Here is a 19,581-nt window from a genome sequence, read left to right as displayed (position 1 = left end):
TTTCATACATTCACAAATAACAATTTAATATTCACTCACTTTTTGAAAATGTTCCTGTGATTTGTCATCCAAAGGGTCCCAGCTATAACATGTCATTTTGTTGGATAAAATCCTTCTTTATATCCCTAAAAGTCAGTTTAGTTGGCGCCATCGATTTGAGTAATCCACTCGTTCAACATGTAGAGAAAGTAATTCGAAAATCTACCCCCTAAACTCTGTTTCAACAAGTAAAAATACATTTCTATTTACTCCTCAGATACCCTAAAATGTAATCAAAATATATTATTTCTAACGGAAATAAGTATGTTCAATAGGAAACCGATTTTAGCAGGTGCGTAATGTCTTCATGGCGCGCACAAACACAAATTTCCAAGACTGTGTCCTTCTGCTGAACCTGATATTTCTTATTCGATTTTGAAGTTACAAGCCTGAAACCTTGAACATAGACTGCTGACACCCTGTGGAAGCCATAGGAGTTGCATCGCGGGAGCTAATTTTCAATTTGACCTTACTCTTGCATTTCTAAGAGGATGGTCTCTAAAAAAAGAAAATTCCGGTTCGTTTTTCTTTGGATTTTCTCCTACCATATCTATCGTGTTATATTCTTCTACATTATTTGATTACTTCAACGTGTTTTCTTTCCAATGGTACCAGTTATATGCATATCCTGGCTTCAGGGCCTGAGTTACAGGCAGTTTACTTTGGGCACGAGAAAAAAGGGGCCCAGCCCTATGGATTTTTATTTGTAATGGACATACACAAAATAGTCCAAATTGGTGAAGTGAAATTAAAAATATAACTTGTTTCAAAAAATAAAAAAACAGAAAAGCGGTATATGCATGTCTGTTCACCCCTTTTGCTATGAAGCCCCTAAACAAGATCTGATGCAACCAATTACCTTAAAAATGTGAGTCGTTATGCACGCTCAAGTTTTCTGTTTCTTTGTATTATTTCTTGCTTGTCTCACAAGAAAACAACATTTTTTACATCTTCAAAGTGGTAGGCATGTTGTGTAAATCAAATGCTACAAATCCTCCAGGTTATAAGGCAACAAAATAGGAAAAATGCCAACGGGGGGTGAATACTTTCGCATGCCACTGTATGTTGGCACGAGTGCCATATTGCATCTCCATCCCAAAGCCTTTGCTTGGAAGTCTACTTCGCCAGACTGCCAAGAACCGTGCCCTCATCCAGGCCAAGGTGGCGAGACACGGTAGTGATGACACCATAGGCCTTGTTGATCTCTGCACCCGACAGGATGCTCTTGCCAGCATACTTGGGGTCCAACGTGTACGCTGCAGCGTATGGTCTTCAGGCAGAAGTCTTGAAGTTTCCGACCCTTTGCAACCCTATGTGTGAGAGAGAGGATGTGTTTGTACGCTCATGCTCATATGTGTTTGTGTAGATGTGCATAGCCTGTAGTTGTTTATGTGGACTCAAGTCGGAGCAGCTAGGGTGGACCAGGTAGGGAAGGAAAATCAGAGGGCTGCAAAGCGAGCTGCTGTTTCTCTCAAACATTCTGCCCAATCCTGTTTGTTAAGTTTCTGCCTGCTGGTATGTATCTAATCATCACCCAAGAGTTGTCAGTGTTTTCAAACGTTGAACTCTCTAAGGCCTGAAGACTTGCGCTATAGGTCCCTGAGGTAAGCCTGGCTAAAACAGTATTGTGGCGTGGAAGATATTCGTGTTCAAACCCAGTCAGTCGGTGACATATAGGAGATCAACGAATCGAAAAATGTTCATGGTGCAAAGACACTTTTTTTTGTCACCAGAATATGTAAAAAAAAATATATGTTTTTCAAAGTATGAGTCTCTTCTCGATGAACCCGTATGAATGCCACAAGAATTGTAGAATTGTGTTGCACATGACACACAAAGTAGTCCTTAATTGTATGTAGAAAACAAAGGTATTATCAAGGTACTGAGGTGATATGTTTACACTGACTCAGACATATACTGTACTGATGCATACATGTAGAAGGAGACTGTGAACCGTGTGGGTGCTCAAAACAACAACACCAGCTGCAGCAGATGGAAAATAAAGACGTATGCATTACCTTTACATGGGTCACTGAGTATTTTTCTCCGGCACACTTTCTCTCTGTAGACTGTGTGTGTGTGTGTGTGTGTGTGGGGTGGTGAGTGTATGTGTGTGAGTCAGTGTGTGGCTCTCATTTCAGTGTGTGTGTGTGTATCTCTGTGTGTATTTATAGCTCTGTCTCCAGTTTCTGTGTGTGAGTGAGTGTGTGTATCTGTCTCCTGTGTGTGTGTGTGTGTGTGTATATCTCTCTCTCCAGTGTGTGTCCTAGCACTATTCAATGTTTCATATCCACACATCTGTGTGTGATCCCCCCCAAACCCACAGTAGGCGAGATCACAATGCAATATAGAAATGGAAAGTGCCGTCAAAAGGGCCGCCTTGTTGTGGTACATTGTGGGCCATGGGCTTCCAATTGCAGATAACTGATACCAGGAGCCTGGATCCCATAGAATAACCCCATGTTTAGGCTTGGAGCTAGTATTTCTCTGTCTCCTGAGAGGCAGCTCTGCAGGGTGGGAGGGGAGGGGGGTCTTATTAGGGGTGTCTTATACTCAGAAGTATCGTGGCAAGGAAACAAAACATTTCTTGAGAAAAACAACATCACCTAGAGGCACATTTGTTTATTTTGCAAGCTATAACACCCACCATTTGACATAAAGTTGTTTTTAATAGGATCATTCGTGTGTTTTTTTTTTACCATGGAAAATCTGGTGCCTGTAGTAATGCAATACTGGTATCGTGACAACCCTAACAATGTGTGTACGGGAGGTGGGAATGAATTCTGGTAATTAGAGCTTATCATTCCTGCATGAGGTGTGTGTGTGTGAGAGAGAGAGAGAGAGAGAGAGAGAGAGAGAGAGAGAGAGAGAGAGAGAGAGAGAGAGAGAGAGAGAGAGAGAGAGAGAGAGAGAGAGAGAGAGAGAGAGAGAGAGAGAGAGAGAGAGAGAGAGAGAGAGAGAGAGAGAGAGAGAGAGAGAGAGAGAGACAGAGACAGAGACAGAGACAGAGACAGAGACAGAGAGAGAGAGAGAGAGAGAGAGAGAGAGAGATACAGAGAGAGAGAGAGAGAGAGAGACAGAGACAGAGACAGAGACAGAGAGAGAGAGAGAGAGAGAGAGAGAGAGAGAGAGAGAGAGAGAGAGAGAGAGAGAGAGATACAGAGAGAGAGAGAGAGAGAGAGAGAGAGAGAGAGAGAGAGAGAGAGAAAGAGAAAGAGAAATAGAAAGAGAGAGAGAGAGAGAGAGAGAGACACACAGAGAGAGAGAGAGAGAGAGAGAGAGAGACACAGAGAGAGAGAGAGAGAGAGAGAGAGACACAGAGAGAGAGAGAGAGAGAGAGAGAGAGAGAGAGAGAGAGAGACACAGAGAGAGAGAGAGAGAGAGAGAGAGAGAGAGACACAGAGAGAGAGAGAGAGAGAGAGAGAGAGAGAGAGAGAGAGAGAGAGAGAGAGAGAGAGAGAGAGAGAGAGAGACAGAGAGAGAGAGAGAGAGAGAGAGAGAGAGAGAGAGAGAGAGAGACAGAGAGAGAGAGAGACAGAGACAGAGAGAGAGAGAGAGAGAGAGAGAGAGAGAGAGAGAGAGAGCGATGCACATAAAGGGAAAGAGAGAGTTAGTGTGCGTGTGACAGGGAAAGTGTTTGTGTGTGTGTGTGTGTTCTGTCAACCCCAATGTGTGGCTTATTTATTTTGTGTATTTTTGGGGTCACTCGCCGAGCTGTCAGAAAAGTAATTACAGGAGTGTCTGAGCTGTCGGGGATGGAGGGAGAGAGTGGTGGGAGGCAGGCGAACGGATGGGATCTACTCACTGTCGTGGAAAATAGGATTCATTTTAATGATGAATTGAAGATAGTGGGTTTTTTAATATAGGGATTAATAAATATGACGAAATGCTCAGAATTCCGGATAAGGTATTGGCACGACTTTGATGGTGAACACGTTGCATAAACAGAAAATTGGTTGGCTGGGTGACAGCTTATGCATTGACAGGTCCCTTACTAACCAGGGTGGTGTTCAGTCGGGTACACCGTACCAAAACGTTTTGAAATGGAAAACCAAAAAATCTGTTTTTCCGATTGGACAGGTTCAGGTAGTACCTCCCCATTTTGAAACATTTCAAAATGTTGTTTTACCTACTGAACATGACCCAGAAGGCTTGTCATCCTATAGGGCCACATTATTCACGTGGGAGGGATAAACAACATGGTTTATCTTTTCATCATGGGGGGGTTGGTTTCATTAGAAAAGACACACGACAGCAAAGTCATAGAATGTCATGAAAATGGGAAGATATGAGATTGACATATTATGCAACGCATTCCCATTCAAAGTTTAAGGAGATTACATTTGAGGTCTTTTAAGTCAGCAGGGGCTAGGTCATCTGCTTAATAAATGGGTGATAAGACTAACAACCATCACGCCAGCCAATCGGAATTTAGAGGCTCAGCAGGCAGATGTTAAACCATTGGCTAGGCACCGGTTGGCCAACATATTTTCATCAAAACACTGAACTGTCACTTATGGTAGCAATGGATAAACCACACACTCCGGGGTGAAGTTTACCCTAGGTACAGATCTGGGATCAGCTTCCCCTCCCCCAAACCTAACCTTAACCAATAGTGAGGTTTAATGAGGCAAAAAAGATCAGCATTCAGGGGCAAATTCAACCTACACCGATAAACAACATATTTATTTCTTAAAGGAATATTAATTGTGTATGTTTTACCAGATGTGTATTGGTACTGTGTAGGTGTGTAGTATTCAGCTACTGTAGGCCACAAACTAAACACGGTAATTTTTCAATTGGTCATTTCAAACTCACAGTATGTCGAGGTGTTTCCATTTGGGAGGAATACAATTAAGAGGTAGGTGTGGGAATAATGTGAGATATTGCAGCCCGGTAAATATATTTTCTTATAGAAGGCTTCATGGCTTCCATACTAATGAGTTTGGCCAATGTACCAAGCTCATATTCATTTAGTTCAGATTTAAAGGGCACAACATTTAAACGTTTAACCCATCATTCTTTGGAAAATGACCCACTATCTAGTCCATCTTAATATTCTATTGTAATTATGGGGATATTCAGTACCATGCAAACAAGCGAACACTCACCCTACTGTAATGCACCCAATCTTCCTTTCCAAAGATAATCATCCTTTAAAAAAAATGTGCGTTAATCATACTGGATATACCGTTGTAATTAATAACTTAATCAAGAAAAAAACACCCACACCCTTCCCCCAATCTCCCGCCATTTGTCAAACAGCCAGCATAGTGCCATGCTACCAAAAAGTCTTTGTCTACCTATCGGTAGCATTTTTAATGGGTCGACCTGTTTATCATTTTAAAGACCGCGAGTAGCTCATCATTAAATGGTGTCTTTATGAGGACTTCAAAAGCTACAAGGCATAATGCATTCAATCCATAGAGATAAATAGAGATCGCTACTTGGAAATAACAAATGCTTGCATGGACATTGCCAATGAGGACTTTCACCATTTTAAAGTAGTCAACTGGGTGGGACTCCTCATGGTTTAAGGAAGGATCACATAATTCTATCGCGATCATCAGGAGGGATCAGCCAATTAATTAGACTCATGAAACAACATTCCATAACTTCAGGTGGCAGTAAATCGCCAACCTTGGCTTTATACCTGTTCAAACAACACACTCCAGGTGGCGGTATTCACCCTTTTAGTTTGTTTACCAACTAATAGAAGAGGTAGAAGAAGATTTACTACTTCAAAATGGAGATGGCCCATAGAGATAAATAGAGGACTCATTTTTGTATCTGAGCCATTATAGCGTCTGTGACAGCACGGCTGCGCCATGGAGGCTATCTCCATTTTAACATTGGACCAGAGCTAGCTAGCTAGCTAACAAGCTTGTGAAATGCAGAGTGGCACCTGAATTCAAATAAAAACACTTACCCTTTTGTAGCTAATACATCCAAAGTGAAACGTGATAACTGTAGTAACCTTAACTAGCATTGAAAAAGTGAATCCATTCTTCTCAAATAAAAAAATGTCTCCTTCATTTCTGAATCATGCTTTTAACATCAGTAGGCTACAGTAGCCTGTGCTTTGGAGGGTCAGGAGTAGGTAGCCTACACACGCACGCAGACACACTGGAATAGATTTTCAGCTGTCAGGCAGACACTGGAATAAGTTTGTGAGTGACAAGAGTGTCCGTTCTTTTGTGAGACTTGAAAAAAATGCCCAGAACATAAAATAACGTTATTAACTGGCTCCCATGCTTTTAAAATAACTGAACTGTTCCGGAACATTATAGATCACTTTCGTTCCTGGTTCTGATTCTGTTCCTCGAAAAATTACATTTTCAGGTTTTCGGTTCTGTTTCCTGATCCGGTTACAACCCCTGCTGATAACTGCAAAATGGAGCCCAAACCCTTCATAATTGGTTTCCTATATGCAGGATACCCACTGGGCACAGACGTCAGTTCAACATCTAGTTTTGATTTACATTTGGTTGAGTTGTCAACTAATGTGAATTCAAAGTGAAATCAGCAAAACATTTCACCGTTGCATTGGATTTAGGTTAAACGTTGGATGAAAAAAATAGAAAATTCTCTTACATTGATGACTTTTGAGAAAATCCAATCATTTTTCCACGTTGATTCAACTTCATCGGTTGAAATGACGTGAAAACAATGTTTATTTAACCAGTTTATATGAGAAGGTAGAAAAAAGGAGGGGGAAACCTCCTCTCTGTATATCATGACGCTATGAGTTTTCTCTCCAGTTTTCTTAATTAGCGTTCGCATTCCAACACCTAATGGGATACGACTGCACTATATGGTTTGTTAGCCTGTTAGCCACTTAGTATTCCTTGAGGAAAATCATTGAGAATAGCTCTGGAATCACTTCCAACTAAGACCTCTCTCACGCTCGTTTAGGACACAGAGAGCGTATATGCAGACACTTCGACCGTGTCCTGTAATCATTGTGTCCTGGCAGAACTTTCAGTCTGTTTCCCCCCTATCTGGGTCACCTCATCAGTTCCCTACTGTGTGGTGCACAGGCTTGTCTTTCCAAAACAAATTCACCCGGGGGTCTAATTGGAGGTGGAGGGAAGATGATAATCCCCACACATGTCCTCCCCAAATTTGTGGCACTGTGTGTTTGCTATGGACAACACTTGAAATCCTGCTGCTAGGCCATCCCTGGCTTGTATCCTTATGCCCCAAAGCTCAAAATCAAAAGGCCCCTTTCGAAAATAATGGAGTTGGCACCTGGGGCTTGCCCAAAGCACCCCGGCAGGCTCCAACAACCCTTTGATACTCCTGAAGTGGTGGCCATCATTACAGTGGACCTCTGGTGGGACACTGAATTCGCTTTGAACCTCCGATATTTACCGGCACAGAAAAAGGTTTGATGGGTTTGGAACTTAGGACCAAATGGATTTATTTGCAAACCCGCTCAGTATGGATCCGGAAATGGACAGCCTGGCGCTTTGACATCCTTTTCTCTAGCGCACAGTCCAGAACAGTGCAACACAGTGCCAGTGTAGGGTCCTAGTTTTGCATTCAAAGTGCCCAGGAAGTGGATCAGGGACAGCAGCTGTCGTGCATTGGGGGCTTTCTGTCTGTCCAAGTGGTTCTGTGAATATATTTTTCTCTTTCTACAATATCTGATGGTGGATTCTGGTGAGCAGCTGAAGTAAGGTGCAGTGGTGCCCGGGGCTACAACAAGCCGTAACCCACATTTACCCAACCCACACCCCCCTCAGGGCCTTAAGTACAGTAGTCCGTACACAACAGGCCAGGGCCCCATGTGAAGAAAGTAGTGCTGAGCGATTAAACAAAATGTTGTTTTTTCTTCATTTACATTTTTTATTTTTTTTACCCACTTTAATGGTATCCAATTGTTAATAGTTACTCTCTTGTCTTGTCGCTACAACTCCCGTACGGGCTCGGGAGAGACAAAGGTCAAGAGTCATGCATCCTCCGAAACACAACCCAACACGCATCCAACCCGGAAGGAGGAAACACCGTACACCTAGCGAACTGGTTAGCGTGCACTGCGCCTGGTCCGCCACAGGAGTCACTAGTGTGCGATAAGACAAGGATATTCCCTACCGGCCAAACCCTCCCTTACCCAGACGACGCTAGGCCAATTGTGCGTCGTCCCATGGACCTCCCGGTCGCGGCCGGCTGCGACAGAGCCTGGGCTCAAACTCAGAGTCTCTGGTTGTACCACTGCGCCACCCAGGAGGCCTATTCTTTGTTTTTTTTACAACTAATTGACCGACATCGGTTCAATGATTTGAATTCCATTTGTTTTCTTTTCTGTAAGCTTATTAATGTGCACAGTTTTTCTAGAGATAAATCAGACCAGCCTGAACTGTGTGATGTAGTAGGGAGTTGTAGTTTCCAACAGGCAAATATTCTACATCGTTTAGCACATAAAACGTGGTAATTAACTACAATGATCATAATCCATTGCATATCTACTTGTCCGGTCTGAGGGGATATAGAGAGCAGCTGTTGCTTCGCGAGGTACCAATACCTGAAAATAAATGATCCAGTCATAAAAGTATGTCTTATTTACTTTGAAGAACTGCAAAATAGTAATTTTGTCAGACAACATACTGTATGCAGTCGCTCTATAGAGATTCATTGACTTGGAATGAAAAAATGAAGTACAATAAAACACATGTATGATACACAACAACTGAAATATTTTTTTTAAGTAAAGTAATGGGAATTAAATGATGGTTAAGAAGTGATCAGCAGTCATGAACAGTCAGTACCATCATGGGACTTTAATTCATTATTTTATTCTGTGTTGTTACAGTATTCAACCCAAATAATCGAAACTGAAAATCGCAATTGTTTTTTTGAATAATCGAACAGAGACTTAACCCGACCTCGAAAAGCACTAATTGCTCAGAACTAGAAGCAAGAGGAGTGTTTGGGAAAATTACGCAGCTAATGTGTTATTGTGTAGCAGTGACTCTACATGCTAACAGCTAGCTAGCCTAAAACACAGCTTTTCAGATCCTCGTGTTGGACCGAATCGTAGTTTCTTGGTCATAATGACACATTGAAGATGTTATCTTTTTTTTTTTTTAAACTTGCAGTTTTGTGCCACATCTAGAACGGTGATGCAAACAGCCTTTGTCACTCAGTTGAGGCATGAACAAATACGATACGATACCTTTACTAGCGCCTCGTTCACAGGTTTGATGTTTTCCGTCAATGTTTTTGGAGGAGAAGTTGCAACTAACATTGGAGACGGCGAAACTTCACAAATGAAGGATGGCGTAATCGGATTGACAACATGACAGCGAACAACTCCGCCTTGGGGGGGGTTCTGTCTGGCTCCACGACCACCGTGGCTGGTCCTGTCATCTCTCTTCATGCCACCAGCTGTGTGGGCCGTGTTGACATCCCATTGTGACAACACCCATGGTGTTTTGTCATCGCGGCTTCCTCAGCTTCCCGAGGAGAGACTGTGAGTGCGCCGGACAGGTACATGCACAGCGCATGGTCCTCAAAGCTGCGACACGCAATGGTGTAGCGGGCCGTAAAAATTGACCAGCAGACCGGCAAATTGAGATTGAGACCGTGAACTAGGGAAGATGAGCAACTTTGGTGGATTTGTTTTGTGGCATGTTCCGTGAGTAGGTGGGATGTACGATTCATGTCTATCTGAGTACTGTTAAACCACAGCGCTATCGCACCCTAGGATTCGTCTTATTGTGCCGAACACTAAGATAAATAAATAGGGAATTGGAAGAACTTGACAATTGTTTTCCATTTACATGAATATAACAGTGAAAGTCCTTTCCTGAGGTCTTCAAGAGCCCAAGCAAGTAGTTTGTCGCAGTTAGAAAAATGTCAATGTGCACAGAACTAAAAACTCACCCTTGTCTGAAGAGTTCTGTCTGAATACAGACACAGGGAAGCACCCTGATCTGACAGTCTGTCTGCAAGGCCAAAACCTGCACTGAGAGAAAAAGAGACAGAGTCCCAGAAGATGGAACAAGTTAAAAGCACTTTCTGAAATGTCAAGAGTTAGGTAAGTGCCTTGAAATACCTGTGGTAATGTGAATCTCTTCGGTCTGCATTTGGGTTCTTTCTTCTCTTCTCTGGCATTGGTCCGCCTCGTATGATAGCTTTGACTCCTGTGATTTATTAACTAGTGACAATGACAGTTCACGAGGGGCAGCTTACTGCAGAATCAGCTTTCACTTATACTGCTTCGAACTGTAGGTTTTGTTTTGTCTAGTTAGTCTTTTGTGGTCGTCTTCTGTATTCCGGTGTTGCTTTGCATTATTATGTCTGCTGGTGTGAATTGGTCGAATGCCAGATGTTTACATATTACATTTAGGATAACATATTGCTTTTATATTAGAGGTCGACCGATTAATCGGTATGGCCGACTAGTTAGTGCCGATTTCATAACAATCGGTATCTGCATTTTTGGACACCGATTATGGCCGATTACATTGCACTCCACGAGGAGACTGCGTGGCAGGCTGACTACCTGTTACGCGAGTGCAGCAAGGAGCCAAGGTAAGGTGCTAGCTAGCATTAAAATTATCTTATAAAAACAATCAATCTTAAAATAATTACTAGTTAACTACACATGGTAGCTTGTCCTATGTTGCATATAATCGATGCGGTGCCTGTTAATTTATCATCAAATCACAGCCTACGCCAAACGAGTGATGATTTAACGAGCGCATTCGCGAAAAAAAAGCACTGTCATTGCACCAATGTGTACCTAACCATAAACATCAATTCCTTTCTTAAAATCAGTACACAATTATATATTTTTAAACCTGCATATTTAGTAAATATTGCCTGCTAACATGAATTTATTTTAACTAGGGAAATTGTGTCACTTCTCTTGCGTTCCGTGCAAGCAGTCAGGGTATATGCAGCAGTTTGGGCTGCCTGGCTTGTTGCGAACTGTGTGTTCCATTTCTTCCTAACAAAGACCGTAATTATTTTGCCAGAATTGTACATAATTATGACATAACATTGAAGGTTGTGCAATGTAACAGCAATATTATGGAACGGTTCCGTATTTCACTGAAAGAATAAACGTTTTGACCTTATTAATGGCTCATATTTCTGTGTGTTCTTATATTATAATTAAGTCTATGATTTGATAGAGCAGTCTGACTGAGCCGTGGTAGGCAGCAGCAGGTGCGTAAGCATTCATTCAAACAGCACTTTCCTGCATTTGCCAGCAGCTCTTCGCTGTGCTTCAAGCATTCCGCTGTTTATGACTTCAAGCCTATCAACTCCCGAGATTAGGCTGGCAATACTAAAGTGCCTATAAGAACATCCAATCGTCAAAGGTATATGAAATACAAATGGCATAGAGAGAAATAGTCCTATAATTCCTATAATAACTACAACCTAAAACTTCTTACCTGGGAATATTGAAGACTCATGTTCAAAGGAACCACCAGCTTTCATATGTTCTCATGTTCTGATTAAGGAACTGAAACGTTAGCTTTTTTGCATGGCAAATATTGCACTTTTACTTTCTTCTCCAACACTTTGTTTTTGCATTATTTAAACCAGATTGAACATGTTTCATTATTTATTTAAGACTAAATAGATTTTAGTGATGTATTATATTAAGTTAAAATAAAAGTGTTCATTCAGTATTGTTGTAATAGTCATTATTTCAAATATATATATAAAAATCGTCCAATTAATCGGTACTGGCTTTTTTTTGGTCCTCTAATAATCGGTATTGGTATCGGCGCTAAACAATCATAATCGGTCGACCTCTAGTTCATATGTTACTAGATGGTAATACGGGCTCACGTTGCCTCTAGTGGATGGTATTGAAGGCATCTCCCTACTAGATGGTAATACGTGCTCACGTTGCCTCTAGTGGATGGTATTGAAGGCATCTCCCTACTAGATGGTAATGCGTGCTCACGTTGCCTCTAGTGGATGGTATTGAAGGCATCTCCCTACTAGATGGTAATATGTGCTCACTTTGCCTCTAGTGGATGGTATTGAAGGCATCTCCCTACTAGATGGTAATACGTGCTCACGTTGCCTCTAGTGGATGGTATTGAAGGCATCTCCCTACTAGATGGTAATACGTGCTCACGTTGCCTCTAGTGGATGGTATTGAAGGCAGCTCCCTACTAGATGGTAATACGTGCTCACGTTGCCTCTAGTGGATGGTATTGAAGGCATCTCCCTACTAGATGGTAATACGTGCTCACGTTGCCTCTAGTGGATGGTATTGAAGGTATCTCCCTACTAGATGGTAATACGTGCTCACGTTGCCTCTAGTGGATGGTATTGAAGGCATCTCCCTACTAGATGGGAATTGATGGGAAATGATGTAAATATATCACTAGCCACTTTAAACAATGCTACCTTATATAAATGTTACTTACCCTACATTATTCATCTCATACGCATACGTATATACTGTACTCTATATCATCGACGGTATCCTTATGTAATACATGTATCACTAGCCACTTTATACTATACTATGCCACTTTGTTTACATACTCATCTCATTTGTACATACTGTACCCGATACCATCTACTGTATCTTGCCTATGCTGCTCTGTACCATCACTCATTCATATATCCTTATGTACATATTCTTTATCCCCTTACACTGTGTACAAGACAGTAGTTTGGAATTGTTAGTTAGATGACTTGTTATTACTGCATTGTCGGAACTAGAAGCACAAGCATTTCGCTACACTCGCATTAACATCTGCTAACCATGTGTATGTGACAAATAAAATTTGATTTGATTTGATTTGATTTTTAATACGTGCTCACGTTGCCTCTAGTGGATGGTATTGAAGGTATCTCCCTACTAGATGGTAGGTAATACGTGGTCACGTTGCCTCTAGTGGATGGTATTGAAGGCATCTCCCTACTAGATGGTAATACGTGCTCACGTTGCCTCTAGTGGATGGTATTGAAGGTATCTCCCTACTAGATGGTAATACGTGGTCACGTTGCCTCTAGTGAATGGTATTGAATGCAGCTCCTGACATCCTGGGGACCTGAATATAATAATATCTGGTGTGATCTCGCTGATACTCTACACTGCTTGCATTAACATATTGTTTTAGCATGCTTTCCAAATGCTGTCCATTTTCCTGTCTAAGCCGTTTGTTTTATGGTCCGCTCTTGAAATAGCCTTAGTAGAGAGGAGAGAACAGATTAACTCTGGAGAGGCATGCCTCATCATCCACGCCTGTCACCAGCCCTCATTCACAAACACTATATCTGCAAATCCAATAATGTCACGAGGGACATCGCTCATGTTTCTCTCCTATCTCGCCCCCTCTCTCTTTCTCTCTCTCCCTCTCTCTTTCTCCCTGTCCATCTCTCGCTCTCTCTCTCTCTCTCCCTTTTGCTCTCTCTCTCTCTTTCTGTCTCTCTCCCTCTCTTATATGAAGGACCCAGATTACAGTGAGTGCCATAGAGAGACGACACACTCATTTTTTTTTTGCGTCCACTTTTGTCTCAGTACAGTAGCTCCATCTCACCGTTATGTGTTTGACTCTGATCTGTCACATTGGTGCTGTGAGGGAGTTGGAGCCATCGTAATCCAATTTGATCATTGTTGTGCAGGTGGCAGCGGTGGGATATTTTGGGTGAATTCCAACTAGCCCAATCTGTGACACATGCCAATTCTATAACACCATCATTGACTTAAATAAGCCAGTGTTTCCACATTGCCTTTGTGAAAGAAACACTTGAATTATTAACCATTCTATCGATGCCTAAGTACAGAAGGTGAACGTTACATGTGAAGTTACAATTCATGAACGTCAGATATGCATTCTCCAACGTCTTTTTCTATGGGCACAAGCACTGTTCATGACACAAACTGTTCACACCCCTCTTGTTTTGCATATTCAATGCTTATTTCCTGAATTTGTATACATGCTCGCTGCAAACATATACATTTTGCCATAGGGTGGAGGATTTATGTGCTGTTTTAAAGCTAATTCCCTGCAATGTATGTCTTATGTGATTTCATCTGATATCTGAGTGACTCAAACTTTACAACAAAATCAAAACATTAGATGACATGGGCTAAATAAATAGATAGCTCTCTCTACAATGACTGACTGAACAAGAGAAAAACCTCTGATGCACTACCCAATTTTGAAATTGCACCTTTTACTATTACAACATTCAAGAGTACTGTAAGTTGAATGTTCCTTTTTCATTTGGTAATCTCCCCTAGTTTGGGAACCACTGGCATACATTATCATAGATTAGCTATCTAGCCTATGCATAATAATCTGCCAGGGGCAATAGAGTTAGGGCCCTTGGGACCTTCTCCCACTTGCTGACACTTCGACCTTGGTGCCTCGCTGACCCTCAAGTTGTGGAGTTTACACTTTGACCCTAGGCGTTGAAATTCACACCTCATTAGCGGAGCATAACCGTGAGGCTACAGTTGGCCGGCGCCGACGTGCTTGGACTCACTCTGACTCTCTCTACCTGCTGTCCTTCAAAAAGGGCACGCCGCTCGAGGTATTCAAGTTATCTTATCCATGCTGCTCCATTGAAAAAATGTATCTCCACTGCCTGCCACAGAAAAAGACCAGAGGTTATTCCCTCATGCCTAAATCCTTATCGAAGTCAGTGGCAAGTGAATGAAAAATTAAAACTTGGAAGAGCTGGGCTGTATCTCCCCTTAAGCCAAATTAATACTTTGAGTGGTGTGTCAATCAGCGGGTCTAGCCTCCACGGTGACAAGAGCCGATAGAAACCAGGCCTCAGGGCACTTGAATGCCAGCCGAGCTGGCTGTAGGGCTCTGTCTCACAACCTTGTCAAGGTCTAGGCTCTGTATGAACACTCCAAGCAGCTCAAATAGTCTAAACCCTGGCCCCAGCTTTGCTTTAGCGAGTCTCACGTTGAGGGGTAGTGCAATCTTGGTCTTAGAGGTCTTAAAGGCAAACTCCTCGACCCTTGCTGTCTCCACCCTTAAGCTCTCACGCCATAGCTTGAGAAACATCTCTTTGTTTTAGCCGCCAGACCTTCTGTTAAGTCTCCTCGTCTAGCTACAATAGCAGGTGCACAACGCAGGTGCACATAATCCTCTTACAGAGGGCTCCTGGATGACAGATCCAGGAGGACAAAGCTTAATTTATTGCAGGAAAGGTCTTCGGCCATGAAAGAATTTCTGGTATGCTACGAGGGAGAGGGGAGACAGAAAGAGAGGGAAGGCACCGGGCAGACCTGGGTTTTGTTGTGCTTGCGTGTCTGTGCCACCGGCGTCCCGGAGAGAGTGACACATTTCCCAGAAGCGTCTGGCGACTGATCTGTGTGATAGATCGTGGCTGGAAGTCAAGGAGTGATGGGTGTGGAAAGACGATACTTCAGCGCTACTGCAATGTTGCTGAGTCGTTGTAGCGATGTTGTCGAAGCGTAGTACTTGCTGCCTTTATGTTTAGCTCACGTCTGACACAAGAGGAACTCCTCACTAACAGGACCATGTTTATGACACACATACAGTACTGTAGGCACTGTAGGTGAAAGCTGTTAACTGCCTGATTGAGTAAATTCAATCTTTGCCTTTACGCATACAATTTCACTCTTCAGAAGATCTGTCGGGCAAACGCAGGGAAAAACACTGACTTTGCATAATTAAAGCAAACTTGGAACTAACTAGCGTGTGTTTGCGTGTGCGAGCCTGAGCGTGGTCCTGTCAGAATATAATGAGAGATTTGTTCTCATCCTCCTTCTCTGTGTGAAGTGGCATGTCATGCACTCACTTCACTTGCTGGTGAGTCAATGACCAAAAGCCCCCTCTTTTGCCTCACTTGTGGAATGTTTTTGGATAATGAATAAAGATTGTAAAAAATAAACAAATGATGTTTCTATGTCAAACGGTTTTTGTTATATTTCAATCTAGTGTAATGTTGGGATGCAAACTCAAAATTGAAAACATTTCAACTGTGTATCTGCCATGGTATGGGTGCCTTCTTTTTTGTTGCTGTTGCCCATAACCATGTGTGTGAGGAGTATACTTGTGTTTCAAAGTAGATTTATTTAAGACTACCAAGAAACAGTCTAAAAACCAACTTCTCATTTAGAAAACACCCTATGTGGCATCAATATGAATCAGAAACATTTATTCTACTGTGTCGTGACATGACTATTGATTAATGACTAATGACATGACTATCGAAAATTAATCATGTAACACCAACTCATTAGCAATCTTGGGGCACCATGGAAAAAAGTTACCGTTTCACGAATGAGCTCAATAATATATTGTTATAAATCGTTATCATACCATCATCCATTAATAATTATTACCTCGTATCAGTCTCATTCTGAACGTCATTGACTTCAAATCTGCACAAACCCTAGTCTAAGTTATGATTATTCAGGGTACAGCTGGAACCGGTTTACACACCCGTCATGTTTTGGTCTAATGTAAATGTTGTTAGCGGTCCTTTTATGCACTTGCCTTGGAGGGCGGATACTTCATGTTGCCACAATGTCTGTGCTCACGTGGGCGTAGTTACTGACTTGGCAAATGTTTCTTAGGAAAAACAATTATCTCATTTAGAAGGCTAGAATCACATTTCATCTTATCACAAATAGTCTCATATTTAATCATATAAAGTCCACAACATTTAGGTGTAAATCTGATAACTGGGACGTACGTATACATTGGTAGAGTTACTGTTATTTAGTTATACCGTCCTTAATGATATCACAAAACAACAACTGATTTGACATGATTATTGTTTGGAGTCCCACCAACCATTTACCACACTATTTATGATATAAATATTGTTTCAATGTCCAACCTTCTGTTGTTAAAGTACTGCAAAGTATCTCTCTGTTTTAATACCCAGACATTCCATTCTCCATACTGCAAAGGGCCAGAGAGAGAAAGTTTACGACTGGTCGTTAAAGTCATCAACCGGCCCAATTTCCACCCCTTCCTCTCTGGTGGGAGAGGGGGGGGGGCACTCTTTGATCCTCACCCAAAAGGGAAAGTCATGACAACTGTCAAAACTGACTACCAAGTGTAAATAGGATAATTTTGGTCATAAAGTCAGTCTTGTCCAAAATGTATTTTCGTGAGACTTGTGGTAGTCATGACTGCATCACAATGTAAATGAAGGTTGGGTTGGTTTCAAAATTTCAATCCTATCCACATGCCCAGAGCTGGCAGCACACAAGTAATTATGAATTCAGAGTGCAGATGCACGCCGGAGATGGAAGATGAAGCGAGACACCACACTTGCCGATTATTTTGTAAAATGTTATGGTTAAATGAAAGTTAATAAATTAAGTTGACCAGACCCAGCTGCTATTACACTGGTGTCTATGGGAGACACACCCAATTAAGCAGACTGGAACGTAATACATTTTTTTCAATAGCTAATGGCCTGAGGGAACTATCTTAATTTATCCACCATCTTTGCTGCATGCGACCCAATCGTAATGTCTGTGGTAAATTTGGGTTGACTTTGGATATCCGTATGGGGCTAGTTAGGGACCATCAGTAAATTACACAATGTACATGGGAGAATATGCTAAACTTTCAATAGCTCCAAATGTCAATGACTTTAAAACCTAAAAACAACTATAAATTGTAGAAATTCATATACAAATAAACTAAAAGGTGTGCAACATGAAAATATTGTCTAATTTACATTGTGTAATTGATTGATGGTCCTTAACTAAGAAACAAACAAAGAAACATACACACACACTGACATACACACTTACACAAGCATATGCAGATTCAAAGGCATTGTTTTTCTCTCACCATAAGCACCTAGTTGTCAAAGTAGTAGCCTTGAAGCAGATTGCTGTGTTGTGAGGTATGCAAAATGGTATATGTAAATAAATTAGTCAAGCCTTTCTGTCTGAAAGAATGGAAACACAATTACCTGTCCGTCCATTCAGCCGCTTATTCAGTGACATTAACATAGTGTTTGTCTTGATGACTTTGATTGTGATAGGATAGAATAGTTTCTAATGTCCATGATCTTTGTTCTCTCTCTCTCTCTCTCGCTCTAGGAAACATCTTTGTGGTGAGCCTGGCCGTGGCCGACCTGGTGGTGGCCATCTACCCCTACCCTCTGGTCCTCACCTCCATCTTCCACAAAGGCTGGAACCTGGGCTATGTCCACTGCCAGATCAGCGGTTTTCTCATGGGCGTCAGCGTCATCGGCTCCATCTTCAACATCACCGGCATTGCCATCAACCGCTACTGTTATATATGTCACAGCCTTAAGTACGACAAGCTGTACAGCGACAAGAACTCAGTGTGTTACGTCCTACTCATCTGGGCGTTGACCATTGTGGCCATCGTGCCGAATCTCTTCGTGGGTTCGTTGCAGTATGACCCCAGGGTGTATTCGTGTACGTTTGAGCAGTCTGCGAGTTCGGCGTACACCATCGCCGTGGTCTTCTTCCACTTCATCCTACCGATCATGATCGTCACTTACTGCTACCTGAGGATCTGGATCCTGGTCATTCAGGTTAGGCGACGTGTCAAACCGGACAATAGACCGAAACTGACGCCACACGACGTGAGGAACTTCGTGACTATGTTCGTGGTGTTTGTGCTGTTCGCCGTGTGCTGGGCGCCGCTCAACTTCATTGGGCTGGCAGTGGCCATCAACCCAGAGGTGGTGGTGCCTCTCATCCCCGAGTGGCTCTTCGTGGCGAGCTACTTCATGGCCTACTTCAACAGCTGCCTTAATGCCATCGTATACGGGGTGCTCAACCAGAACTTCCGGCGCGAGTACAAGCGCATTGTGGTGTCGGTCTGCACGGCGCGAATCTTCTTCCACGGCAGCTCCAACGACGCGGCCGAGCGGCTCAAGAGCAAGCCGTCGCCGCTCATCACCAACAACAACCAGGTCAAGTTGGAGTTGGTGTGAGAGGACCAGCTGGTCCCAGTGAGCTCCCTACCCCTCCCCCATGGTGCGAACCCATCGATGTCTATACATCTGTAAGGTGGAAGGAAGCAATATGGCGGAAGCTCAAGCTGCCCCATTTCGCTTCTTGTACCTTTCCAGTACACTGCAGATCTACAAACATTGGAGGAGTTAAGGAGCCCAGGGGAAGGGGTAGGGAGCGATTTGGGACCGGGTGATACTAACACACACGCATGAACAAAGGGGGGAGGCTTAAGGGAACCAACGTGACATAAAATAGCAAGATTAGTTTAAGAAATCCAAGTGAATGGAGAACAATTACCAAATACAAAAACGAAACTTTCTGAACCGTCCGTGATTTGTGCTATCTTCACCTCTATACAGTCAAAGCGAAACGGGGAAAATTAATCTTTTGTCTTTTGCAAAAAGCACTTTTGTTCGTTTTTTTGGTACTTAAAAAAGTGATAATGTACTTTTGTTTTCATGTTTACAGTGATGATAACAGTGACTCTATGTATGACATATTATATGTTTTTATTTTATATGAAGTATATGTTATATAGATGTACGAGAATATATATCAGGTTCATTTCACCAACATCAATAATCTGATGAAATAAAATGACTAGGGTTGCA

At 42.3% G+C, this 19,581-nt stretch overlaps 1 protein-coding gene across 1 annotated transcript in view; it reads left to right on the top strand.

Annotated features, from left to right (window-relative positions):
* Positions 1-19,339, top strand: part of LOC139419685 (melatonin receptor type 1A-A-like) — a 56,390-nt gene extending 37,051 nt beyond the window's left edge. Inside the window, exon 3 of the mRNA XM_071169670.1 lies at positions 18,080-19,339. Coding sequence (XP_071025771.1) covers positions 18,080-18,948 — 869 coding nt within the window. The 3' untranslated portion in view covers positions 18,949-19,339. The remainder of the gene's footprint in view (positions 1-18,079) is intronic.
* The last annotated feature ends 242 nt before the right edge of the window (positions 19,340-19,581 follow it).

The sequence above is a fragment of the Oncorhynchus clarkii genome, chromosome 10, assembly GCF_045791955.1.
Source record: "Oncorhynchus clarkii lewisi isolate Uvic-CL-2024 chromosome 10, UVic_Ocla_1.0, whole genome shotgun sequence".
NCBI classification, from domain to species: Eukaryota; Metazoa; Chordata; class Actinopteri; order Salmoniformes; family Salmonidae; genus Oncorhynchus; species Oncorhynchus clarkii.
The sequence above is the reverse complement of the archived record's forward strand: the minus strand, read 5'-3'. Positions and strand labels throughout refer to the sequence as shown.